At 36.9% G+C, this 12,848-nt stretch overlaps 1 protein-coding gene across 2 annotated transcripts in view; it reads left to right on the forward strand.

The window, feature by feature from the left end:
- Positions 1–10,351, forward strand: part of GIPC2 (GIPC PDZ domain containing family member 2) — a 35,680-nt gene extending 25,329 nt beyond the window's left edge. The window contains exons 5-7 of one of the 2 annotated variants that reach the window (XM_080601515.1): positions 482–591; positions 1,325–1,406; positions 9,116–10,351. In XM_080601515.1, coding sequence (XP_080457641.1) covers positions 482–591; positions 1,325–1,406; positions 9,116–9,270 — 347 coding nt within the window. In that variant the 3' untranslated portion in view covers positions 9,271–10,351. The remainder of the gene's footprint in view (positions 1–481; positions 592–1,324; positions 1,407–9,115) is intronic. The other variant, XM_080601516.1, reaches the window with a different exon arrangement.
- Positions 10,352–12,848: the final 2,497 nt, after the last annotated feature.

Below are 12,848 nucleotides of genomic sequence, written 5' to 3' on the forward strand. Positions count from 1 at the left end.
ATGCCTCAGTGTGGCTCATCATGACACATTTTGCAATCCTGTTTGTATCATGTCTTCAGTGAAGGATGGAAATATTGCAATGACAATGCTGCAATATAGTCTGCCTGTAAGGAGCAGGGTAAGTCTGTATTTGGCTGATGACTTCAGACATTATCTAATATTAAGTATTTGTATTTTATTATAGAACAAGGTAAAATTATATGAAGTGCAGATATGATGTGCAATAGGCTTCAATGGATATATTGGTCTGTAGAAGTCCTAGCTTCAGTGCAGTCAAGTGGATATCAAAATTTGAAGACAAAAAATTGTCAGCAAAGCTAGAGTGCTGTTAATTTATAATTAAAATGTTAAATACATCTTAGATATTGATTAGAATAAAAACTGAAGTTAATGTAACAGCTGAAGCAGATGCATTATATTCTGACATACCGCATGCTTAATTTTGTTTGGCATTCTTTTTTCTTTTTACCTTTCTTTCTAGAAGAGATAGAACCGAGGTCCACAGGTAGAGCTTTGACAGAGGCTAAAATCTCCAGAGGGAGAGAAACACTTCGGCTGAGAACTAAAGGCCCTGCCACTGTGGAGGAAATGGTATGGTTATTTTGAGGCCTTTCAATAGTTTAATCTTCTAGCACCTGATTTATTCGTCATCGAGGTTTATAAGGTAAAGCAGGAAGGAAAACTCTGGGTGTTACAAAGCTTGTGGGACTTATGACAAAGGCTGCTTTCTCCAAGGAGAAAGTACACAAATTTGAAGACGAGGAAAGATAGAATGGGGCTGAAGAATCTGGAAATGGAGAGCCTATACTCCATCTAGGTGACTCCATACATGGATGAAGTTAAGATGGATTAGACCAAGGAGTGTTGAAAAGAGGGAAGGGGAAAATAAGAGCAACAGTTGAAGAGGTGGTTCTGTATCTGACACTGCAAAGTGTACTGGGCTAATGTAAGCATGGTTGTTAGGAGAGGCTAATAACTTATATTGACTTGAATGTGTGTAAAGCTATGATTAGGATCTGGAAGAAGAAATGTTATTTATTTTGGATTCCTCTAAAGCTGGTGAGGATTTGGTAAAGATCTGTACTGTCAGGAGTTGGAAGGCCTGTGTTTAGTTCGGTGAATGTGAGAACTATGTGGTTTGAAGTTTGTAGGAATACTTGAGTTTGTGAGAAGAGGGGAAGAGAGAAGAATAACGTGTTTTACTTCTAGGTTTTGTAAATCTAGACACTTACAAGAGTGAAGATAGTATCCAGTTGTTAGTTATTTTAAAGTCTGCATAGATAATAATCATACACTTGCTTTCTCTCCCTTTATTTCAACAAAGCCATCTGAAGTTGAAGAAAAAGCAATAAAAAAAGTGGATGAGCTTCTTGAAACATACATGGGGATAAGAGATATTGAATTAGGTGAGTTTTAACAGATACATTACTACACGATGCAATCATTTCTCATTTTATATAGTATAAAATTTATAGGTTGTTTTAGTCTCTAAATGTAAGCAAAGCAAAACCTGTCCAGGATGTAGTCCCTCAAACTTGCCTGTATTACTCCAAATGTATCTCTCTGATAAAAAGGAAGAATCTCTTGCTAAAAGCCTTATGATGTAATTAATAAATCTTCTAGTCTTCCTACACGTTAGCTATACTCCATTGCATAATTTATTTAGTTATTTGTCATTATCTGCAATCACTATTCTTTCTGGTGGAGCTTGTGTGTGGCATTTGAGGACTAGCAAGGACAAGCATGTCTATTTGCCTTTTTTCCCCCCCCTCTCTTTTGCCTCTTGTCTTAGACACATTAAAGAGATCACTACATTTAGAATCTGAGACCTTTTTTCAGCGAAAGGGTAATTATTTAGCAATGAACTGCATGAGCAATGAACTGATAGAGTAACTGCATAATGTATCAAATTATTTAAAGCCTGTACTCTGAAGAAACACGGGAAATTATCCATTATATTTACTAACTTTAAAGTAATTTGTAGTAAGAGAAACTATTCAAACTAAGAGAAACTATTTCAACTATTTAGTATCATGAGTTCCTTAAAACTGCACCAAACTTGTCTCTGCAGCTGTTGCCTCTCTGTTAATCTCACAATAACTAAATATGAACTTCTGTTTGTAAGGGAAGAAGTTGCTCATGTTTTTCAGTCTAGCTGAATAAAAAATGCCACAGTGGGAGCTGTGGCTGGGTGTAGTCCTCATACAGTATCATGGAACTGTTAATGCTGAGACAAAGGGTGAAGTTATTTATTGTTATAGAAATACTTAAAAATCAGACAAGAATTAGGAAAGGATGAACTAAATGGAAAGTGATACTGAAAAGAGAGCCTTGAGAGAGAAGTGGCAGAGGCAAAGCAGAAGAGATAATAGGTCTGGCATGTAGCTACGGGCAAAGTGAGGGGGGTTGGACAGGCAGCAGTTAGCAGAGAGGAATGAGAACAATAGAAAATTATCTGAATAGCCCAAAGACCTTTGCTGGCTGCTCCTACTGGCAAGCATCTGATTGGCAGCTTCTATTATTTTCCTCACAGGAAAAATTGTAGGTAAGTATTATTTGTCTCCCAACCTAAAGGTAAAGGCTGGCTTCCTGGCATGGAAGACAGAGTGGAGCTGCCCCAGATTTCATAATGCTGCTTTGCAGATGATAATCTCCCCATTCTCAGAAAACTAAGTTCTCAAAATTCGGTTCCCAACAACTCTAGTATGTGATGCCTCTGGCATGTAATATGTTGTCAGGAGCCCTGGGTGGTGCTGACCCGCTGCTTCGGTTTAGGTTTATTGCCATCAGTCTCTGGCTCAGGCTTCAGAACTCCCAAGTCTGGTGCCAGCCACCCCTCCAGGAGCTGTTTTTGTCCTGCAACTGTTGCAAGGCCCAGCTTGAGCCAGTCTTCTGCAGGCTTCTGAAGGTCCTTGCTGGTTACTTCCAAGATCCCTAGACTCCTGGCCCTATAGGAGCAAGCAGCTCCAGAGATCCTGGTTTTGGTTTCTGTAGCCCAGGATACTGAGATCCTAGGTTGGTTTCTTGTCATTTCAAGGTGTGCTGGGCTTTGCTGTGGGACAGGGAAGTGAGTTCCTGTGGGTTCTATTGTTTATTGTTTAAAATTTTTTTTTTTTGGCTGACAGTACCATAGCAGGATGGCTCTTGTACAGTACTGAGGAGCTCAGCTCTAGAAAAAGCTTGGCTCAGCTGATTGCCAAGTAGAGATCTCTGGTAGAGATTTTCTATGAATTCCGTGACATTTTTATATATATATCTATTTTAAAAGATCTGATATCCTTGCATCTTTCAGTGAGTAGCTTGGAAAATTTAAAATAATGCCTTTAAAGAATGCTCATAGAACGAAGAAGTCTTAGTCCTCTAAGCCACTCTCTGCTTCCCAACTGGGTTGTTGGTTTGCCTTTCACCTCTTCCTTCCATTCCTCCCAAGAAGGCAGTTAAAAAAAGAAATTGTCACGAATCAAAGACTACAGGGCTCATGTAAATCTAGTTTACACCTTTGATGCTATTTCCTAAAGTTCAAGTCTTAATCAAGGGCCGATGGTGATGGGAAAAAAAAAAAGAAAAAAGTTTTATCCCTTTTAAATAATTAAACAGGTCTAGGACTCCTTAGGAAAGGAGAGCTAATCACCTGTCACAAATCTGTTCAATTAACATATGTCAGTTTTTTATATACTGGATGTGATCAGTCACCCATGAAAATGAAATATGAGGAAAGGATTCATTCAGAGAATGCCAATCACCACTCAGCTAGAAATTTCGCTCATTACTCAAGCCAGATTAGTTGAAAATGCAAGTCATCACAATGCGACAGCCGACAAGTGATTAAGATCTCAATCATTGCTCACTCCCATGCAGTTCTGTTTGTCAGAAGCTCTGGTTGTCAGTTAATATTGCTCTTTCATCTCCATTAAAATGACACTTCCATAGTGTGATTGAATTCTGAAACAGTGCCCCAATTTTGAGCCAGAAGTTAGAAAGAAAGGAAAGAAAAATAATGTAAAATTACAGACAGAATTAAAGATGAGATAAAGCCCTTAATTTTTGCATTGTTAAGTATCTTGACAGTTTCAGGAATGGCTGACTACATCCACACACAAATCCCCGAGTTGGAGGAAAATGCTCAGAAATCATCTAATGGAAATGCATATACTTTCTTTTTATAGGGCACAGTTTTTTATTTTCAGGGATCTAAATGCTGTTGAGATGTATGTATCTGCCTTTTGAATGCATTTCTACCTTTTTAACTCTTTATTTTACTGAAAAAGGAACTTAATCTGTGGAAGAGACACTTGGCTCTGGAAATGACACTTGGTTCCCAGCCACTTACTTTATGGACACATTAGAAACTGGGCCAAGACTTCAGCTTTCTTTAAAAAAGAAATGCACCATTGAGGGCTGCTGTAGATTATTTTATATCTTGTCAGTGTTTTCTGGTAGAGGAAAGTGAATTCAGGAAACAGTGTTAGTGAAGAATGCTGGTGGCATTTCTTTTTTAAATCGGTGATGTTTGAATTGATAGGCTGTATTTGATATCAAAGATCATGGTGTGGGAGTAAACTTGGATCTATGGCTTTCAACCCCAGCATGCTACCAATGGATAAACTATGGCAAAAGGGCTTCCTGTCCAACTTTGAATTTTTGATTATGATTATTTCCTTTTTGCTCTTTTGTTTAATGTTGTAAGGTTTTACACACCTTTGTATATTCTCCAACTATGTTTAAAAGAATTCAAATCTTTTCCACTCCTGATTTTATTTTTCCAACTTTTCCTCTAGTCAAAACGTCCTGACAGGTTTAAATTTTCCTCACCCAAGTTTCTTTTCTTGGATCCCAGCAGTATTGGATAGATATTTTTATTTTGAAATGATTTGACTAAAGTGATATTCTCCCTGAATCCATGGTTTTCTGCTCTTCCTGTTGCCAAACTTCCTTCTCCAAAGGATTACATTTGTTTGTAGTTTCTCCAGTTTTCATTTTGTAATTTTCAGGTTGATTAATTTGAAACACTGAACATATATATTTTATATAGGAACAATCAAAAACAATATAAATACACTGTAGGGTATATTGTTTCTGACTCTTCATTTACTTCGAGAATTGTGAGTTCCATGAAAAAGGAAAAGGTAGCAATGCTGGTTAAACAAGAAACTTGTTTTTCCACTCCAAGAAGAATTAGCACTTAGTACAAAGAAACAAGAAGAAGAAAGGATGTTTTTAATGTTTCCTTGAATGCCAAATCTGACAATGTTCAACATGAAGCTAAAACCAAGGAAAGCTGAACACTGAAAACTTTAATGGCATGCTTCATTTTCTGCGATGCTGTTAAGGAAGGTGGATGAGGCTTCTAGCTCTTTTAAAGTGTCAGGCCAGAATAATTTTGATGAAGGCAAAGCTTCTGATAGCGTTACAGTTAAATAAATACTGAAATTTCTTCTGAGGCTTCTGAAAGTTTTTTGAAAGTTACAGGATATGATATAGGTAGCAAAACCCCTATGTAAGGTGGTTATCAGTGTCCTGGTTTTGGCTGGGATAGAGTTAATTTTCTTCCCAGTAGCTGGAGTGGTGCTGTTTTGGATTTAAGATGAGAATAATGCTGATAACACACTGATGTTTTAGTTGTTGCAGAGAAGCGCTCACACAGAGCCAAGGACTTTTCTGCTGCTTGTGCCTGCCCTGCCAGCGAGGACAGCTGGCCCAGGCTGACCAGCGGGATGTCCCAGAAAACAGGGCATCATGCGGAACAACACAACGGGGCTGGCCAGGGGGCAGCTGCTGCCCAGGGACAGGCCGGGCATTGGTTGGTGGGTGGTGAGCAATTGCATTGTGCATCACTTGTTTGTATATTCCTTTATCATCTTCATTATTTTCCTTTCCTTTTCTGTCCTGTTAAACTGTCTTTATCTCAGCCCATGCGTTTTACCTTTTTGCCAGTTCTCTCCCCCATCCCACTGCGGGGGAGCAAGCCAACAGTTGTGCAGTGCTGAGCTGCTGGCCTGGTTAAACCACAGCAAGCAGCACCAGTGGCAGGCAGATCACAGCTCTCAGGGCTTGTGCCCATGCATCTGTCAAAAGTTGACAATGAGGATTTTGTGAACAATGATCTTTGAAGTTATTCTCAAGGGATTAGGTCTAAAATGCCAAAATATTTCTTTGTTCATATTCTGGGAAGCCTGATACTGAGTTTCTTGGTTAAAGCTGAGAAGACTTCTAATTCCTTTTGTCACTTTTGAGTTTACTGAAATTCACATTCTATGCAAAAGTTTCTCAGGTATGAGCATTGCTGGTAGTAGGATTTTAAAACAAATAGCTGAAAACAATGGGGCTATCTGGATTGTGTGGAAAAATATTCTCTGTATTAGAATAAAATTCCTATAATCACTTATTGTGCAGCTGTTATAAGAAGCAGTGGGGGGAAAGGGAGGGCAGTGGAGGCGATTTGGCATGGAGCTATCACCCTCTGAGAACCAGTAAAGTTTTCTTCAGGCTGGAAAGTATCTGCTAAATGCTTTGGCAATCAGTACTTTTTGATTTGCCTTGGGAATTACGCATTGAAAATGTCACTGTGTAAACATGCGTATTCTGCACAGTAATTTCCAGCTGTGCCTCCGAGGGGATGCTACCCCATGCCTGTATGTGTCTGTGCTAACTGCCTGGGGAAATAAGAATATGTACACTGTTTGATTGAGAAGGCTAGTCTGCTTTAGTGTTTCTGTAGGTATGAAACTAGTGAGACAGGGTTCAGCTTTGCACCTTGGTATACATCAGTGGTAAAACTTGTGCGCCAATATCAGGAAGGATTGGTTGCAACTTGCATTACCGTTTGCTGAACGGTAATATAACTCTGCTGACACTAGAGGTCAGCACCAAGCTATTGAAAAGGTTCATACGAGCAGTGAAGATCCTGCACTCCTGCAGAAGCAGATTTCATCATATCAGGTGAATCTGGGAAGGGCGATGTGCATTAATAAATACAGTACATGGAGCATGCTCTGGAAGTGCTGATTACAGTTGTTCAATTTTATTTGAGGCTGCTGCTTTCAAATGGCAGTGGAATTCTGATTCCTTGTCAGGATTGAAATTTGTCTAAGTTTGGTAGATTTTGTTTTCAGGTTTGTTAAATCTCTAAAACTAGTTTTAAGGCTCCATTTCATAATTTGGGAAGCTCAATGTTTGAAGACAATCGTGTTTGAAGCAACATTCTGGGTTAAGGATTCCTGTGCAATTCTGAAGTTCCAACCGTAATGATTCTATGATTTAACTAGAGCAGTTGGACTGTAATACAATGATGCGTTGTGTTTTATCACTGCTCTTAGACTGTCATATGGCTCTTTCATGTATCTTCATCAATTTGTCTCAAAACTGGCTGAATCCCTTGCTACCACCGGTTCTACTGTAACAGTGGTCTAGATCCTCACTCCTTTGATCCTCACTCCTTTCTCTTGTTAAGATCTTGAGGAACTGTATCTCGACATGTTTTCTCTTGTGCCTACATTGTCTTTCACCCTGCACAGCTGTTCTTCCTCCAGCCTTCTTCCAATGTCAGTATGGAGTAACTTTGTATCCTGGTTCATATCAGGCAGCCTGTGAGGTTTAAATCAAGTGTTTCACCTCATTTCTTTCAGGGTTGCCTCCTCTGTAAGTACCTTCTTATGCCATTGGATCGAGAGACAGAGAGTGGCATTGATAGGACAAATATTTGTCTTTCACTTATCAGGTTGAGTCCTGTGATTAATGCCCATTTCCCATCTAGACTGCTGTGAGTCAGTGTAACAGAAACTTCACGGCGGATGCAGAAAGAATTGGCACTACAGGGATAGGTTACGTCTGGCTGGAAAACAGGTCCTGAGAGTCCTTGAGAACCTCTAGTGGTGCCCAGGAGGCTGGGTTACGCTTCAGTTGCACGCCAGTTTGTCTGTCAAAATTCATGTGAATTTTCTCTGGGCTGCTTTGTGTAGTTTGGCACGCAGGTTCTGTTTGTAGTCTCACGTCTCAGTGTAGCTAAAGCTGAAACGTCAAATTTCTTCAGAATTACTGTTGCTGACATCTGCAGTGTGGAATATGGCTCAGGTTTGCTCACAGCTTTTTACAAGTTTGCAGAGTAGTGAACGCTATTTGCCAGAGGTTCGTAACTGTCAATAAACTTGATCTGAGTTTCAGGTTAACAAACTAATGTTAAATACACTTAGTAATACTTCAGAGCAGGGAAAGTTTCTTTTGTATTTATTAGTGAGATTTTGCCATTTCAATACCACACAGTGTATGCAGTACATAGTACACTAGACTGTCTAATGAAGATGGCCTTCTGTGGCTTCAGGATTTTCCTTTCTCAGGCACTGTAATACATGTTTTTCACTCAGATATTCCTCTAAGAAAAGGCTAGAAGCTATCAAATCTTTCAAGTGTGGCATTAGTATTTGATATGCTCATGAAGAAAGTGGTGGTTACTTGATGTATAACAAAAGATGGAGAACATCTTGCAGTTTAAGGCAGGTGTATAAGGTAACAAAATGAAGCAGACTTTGAGGGTTTCATCTATTGTACAATACTATCTTTTCTTGTGAATATGAACAGAGACTGTAGAGCAGAGACAGAGCAGCAAGGCTTTTCCCTTGCTTTTGTAGAATTTGAACCATGGAAAAACAATAACAAACAAACAGAAACAAAACAACAAACATTTGAACCAGGAAAAGAGAAAAAAAAACACACAACATTCAGGTATGCCTTTTGGTCAGTAAGCTCATATCAGACTCACAGAAGTTGGTAATGCACTGTTGTAGGCTCATGCTTCGTGTGCATTCAGTAAAGAAGGATGCAATTTAATTTAGCAAGATAAGAATGAAGGTTGGTTGAACTAAAAATTAAACACCCCCCCCAAGCAAATGGAAGAATATATAATGTATACTCCAAGGAAGCTCTCCCATTTACCAGGACAGAATGTAGGTGCTGCAGGGGGATTTAAGTACATAAATCCTATGGAATCCTAAATTTGGAAGATAAGCTTTAAATCCCCTTATCTTTACTGGGTTTTGAAAATATACATTTGAAAATTATCTTGGCTGAATGTTAGTAGTCACTTCCATGATAATTTTAATGTTTGTTTGTTTGTTTTTAGCTGCAACAATGGTGGAAGCTGGAAGAGACAAGAAAAACCCAGATGAATTTGCAGTGGCATTGGATGAAACTCTCGGAGACTTTGCATTTCCAGATGAGTTTGTCTTTGATGTATGGGGAGCAATAGGAGATGCTAAGCAAGGACGACTGGAATGAGAATTGTGTGTCAATCCCTATTTAAAAGTACGAAATGACTTTCAAATACATCAGAATACTAATACTTTTATTGTTATAAATCTAGGGTGCTTTGTATAAGTATTCTTATCAGAAAATTTCTATTGCAAAGGAAAGTTTTTAACAAAAATGAAGATAAACCCGAAGTTTTGACAACTGCACACTTAAACAATTTACATGTAGAAATCAGTGAGAGGATTGCATCAAGATGTATCTATACATGCATTTTATGAAAATTCATGTGCTTAGATATCAATATTCTGAAGCGTTTGACATGCAACAAAAAATTAGGACTATTTTATCTCATTTTTTAGAAAGGTTTATATACTTGATGGAAAACTACTCAGCAAGACACTGTAGTTCCCTGGTCTTTTCTTGTTCTTGTGTTCAACCACACTGAGAGATGTGGAAAACCTAAAGCCTTAGGCTTTTATACTATTTGGCCTGGATTTATTTTTTTTCTGTAGACAAAGCTGGGAAGAAGCCACCCTGCTTCCGGAAAATCTGCATTCAAGAAAAAATATTCCTCTGGGACATGAAAACTATGACCTTAAAATGAAAAAGACTTTAATTTTTGGTCACAATACACACTGCCTAGGTATTTCTCAAATGATTAATTATAGTAGAAATGCTTAAAACAGGAATCTGCTGCTTTATTCAGATGCCATATTATCACAATAGCAGCTGCATAAGAAGAAACAAATGTTAATTTTGGTTAGTATTCAGATATTTGAGTAATATATGTAATCTTACACTGGAGACTGTAGTATGTGACTAAGTGCTTAATTAATCTTTGCATATGCTAAATGCCTTGCGGAGATCCTGTGAAGTTCCCCCTTTGTCTTGTCTGTTTTTTTCAACATGTCAACATAGAGATATTTAAGGTGTTCAAAATCAGCAGATACTATTGTAAAGTCACAGTCACAGTTTGGATGAAAATGTGTGCCTAAAACCTAAACAATAAACTAAATTCATTTTCGACGTTAGGATTTCAAATTATACTGTACATAAACATTTATTTTAACTGATGGTGTTCTACTAATAAATCTCAGATTATTAAAAATGAACTGTCTCTTTTAACATATCTGCTATGTCTGCATTTATCTTCCTGTTCACTCTGTGTTTAATCAAGAGCAACGTTTTGTTTTTACTCAGAACTGTATTCTTTTTCAGTTTTTGCTGTGCTGGATTCTAATCAAGACTGATATTTGCTCGTATTTAGAACACACTATTTTCAAGAAATTATTGCAGTTAGTGATCCTAATTAAATATATATATATATACAATTTATATATATATATATATGCAATTTATATTTTAGCCAAATAACACATAATGAGTATCCTTGAAAATGAAATTGAACAAAAATATGGGGCCTGACTATGAAGTCTTATAAACACAGTTCTCTGGTCTTTTAAGGGGGATAATCTTCAATTTCATAAATGCTATTTTTGTTTTGAATTGTTTTGCTCCTCTATCTGTAATTTAAGGAAATGGTTTTGTATAATTGAGATATTCCTTTTTATGAAATAGGTAGTACAGAGACGTATGGAGGTCGTACATTATATTCTATTTAAGAAAGTTCATAGGTTTCAAAATTTCTCTTCTATGTACTAGTGCCTCATATCGTCAGTATCAGCAGGGATGAAATATGCATTTATCTTCAAATAGATGTAATAGTTATTTCTATATGTAGAAATACATACAGATACAAACATTTAGGCTATTTTCAAGCTATGAGTAGCAAAAATATATAGTTTTACAAGAAAATTTGAGTTAGTAAAAATAAATCATAATTAAGCTTTGTAAGCAGGTGGTTAAATTTTATAAATCCCACTGATCAAATGGGGCCATGAGAATATTATTTTGAGAAGCATAATTTTAGGGAGGAGAGTACAAGTTGGATAACTTTTCTCTGTATCTAGTAATTGTGAATCTGAACTCACAATCTTCTGCTGCAGTTGAGCACATCCTCTGCCTTGCACTCTAAGGTACTCTTGGTAATGAAGGGCTAAAGTATTGTGGACCATACAATTTATTCTTTAAACTCCTTTTCATTGAAAAGAAAAAGTGAAATGTCAGCAATGAAGTGCTGAGAGTTGGTGTTGTTTCCATGTCCACTTTGGTTATATAGAAATCCCAAATGTCAAATTTTGTGAAAGTGTTGGAAAATGTTTATATATGCTAATGTTATTAATCAACATGCCATTGATTATAAAAATAAATAATTCCTTCTAAAAGAAAGCAATAAACTGTACATTGAAGGAGTTAAATTATAAAATAATAATAAAATGTTATCTATAGCAGATAACTCCTCATGCATTTTGGCTGTTCATTTTATTTTGAGAAATTAATGCAGCTCAAGCAATTTATTCAAAGGTTAATTTGTCTCATTACGTCGATAAAATAGCCAGATAAGACCCTGAAGCTCTCGTTCTGCACTCATCTCTTGGTTGCATGTTACAGCTATGCATGAATAAGTTGTCACATGAAAATAACATTACCTCATAAAGTATCATAAATATGTTTGTGTATTTATACGTAAATAAATTTGTAACAATTTCTGTGGAAAATGTTGTTTTTACTAATTATATACAGCCTGCAGATCCCTCTAAAACCTAGTCAAAAGCAACAATAAAGTGCTTGTATGCTTTGTAGGGTGAAAATGTCACTATAAATATCTCTCAAATTAATTTGAATTCTAGTTCTTAGTATATAGAATCATAGAATCATCTGTGTTGGAAAGGGCCTTCAAGATCATCAAGTCCAACCATATACGTTGCAGGTGGAACTGGATGTTGCTAAATAGTCCTTTCTGTCTTCATCTTTTCCTCTCAAAATCTGGGGTGGAGTGAGGCAAGGTAGTAACTCAGCCTGAATGCTATTTGAAAGTTAACTGTATTCTTATAATTTGGTGCACAGTTTGCAGGGAGATGGCAGATACATGCAGTTGTTTGTGCCTTTAATTCCAGACTCACTGCTGTATCCAGGAAGATGGAAAGTACACCTCTATTGTTCTCCATAAGCAATAGTTCTTAGATGCAGCAAGGCGATTTAATGAAATCTGGTGTTCATAAGGTTCGGAGCTCATAAACTTAAAAATACGGTCAGCGATGAGTATTTCACTCTTCTAAAGAAGCTAATTTTGAAAATTATTGATACATCTTCTGTGACACCTTTAGTATGCCAGACATTACTTCAGCTACAGAATTGATTTTATGTAACCCTATTCATAGTGCAGTTGCTATTCAAATAGCTATTAGTATAATCCATGTATTCCACGTATTTGGGAAAGTCTTGTCTTCAAATTTGCGTTTTGATTTGAATAATGTATTTTTTTTCCACATGTAACTTTCTACATAACTTCTAGATTTTTTTTTGAAATGTCATGAAACTGAACATTTTGTACCTAATGTTTGATAATGAAATATTGATCTTCAAGTCAAGCTAACTTATAAAGCTTTATTAAGAAAAAGCTATCAGGCAAGATGTAATACAGGGTGAATAGTTTTTAAAGTACTATATGTTGTAGACAAAAAAGCAAACTAGATTTTTTTTTT

This window comes from Anser brachyrhynchus (assembly GCF_964034855.1).
Source record: "Anser brachyrhynchus genome assembly, chromosome: 8".
In the NCBI taxonomy this organism is placed as follows: domain Eukaryota; kingdom Metazoa; phylum Chordata; class Aves; order Anseriformes; family Anatidae; genus Anser; species Anser brachyrhynchus.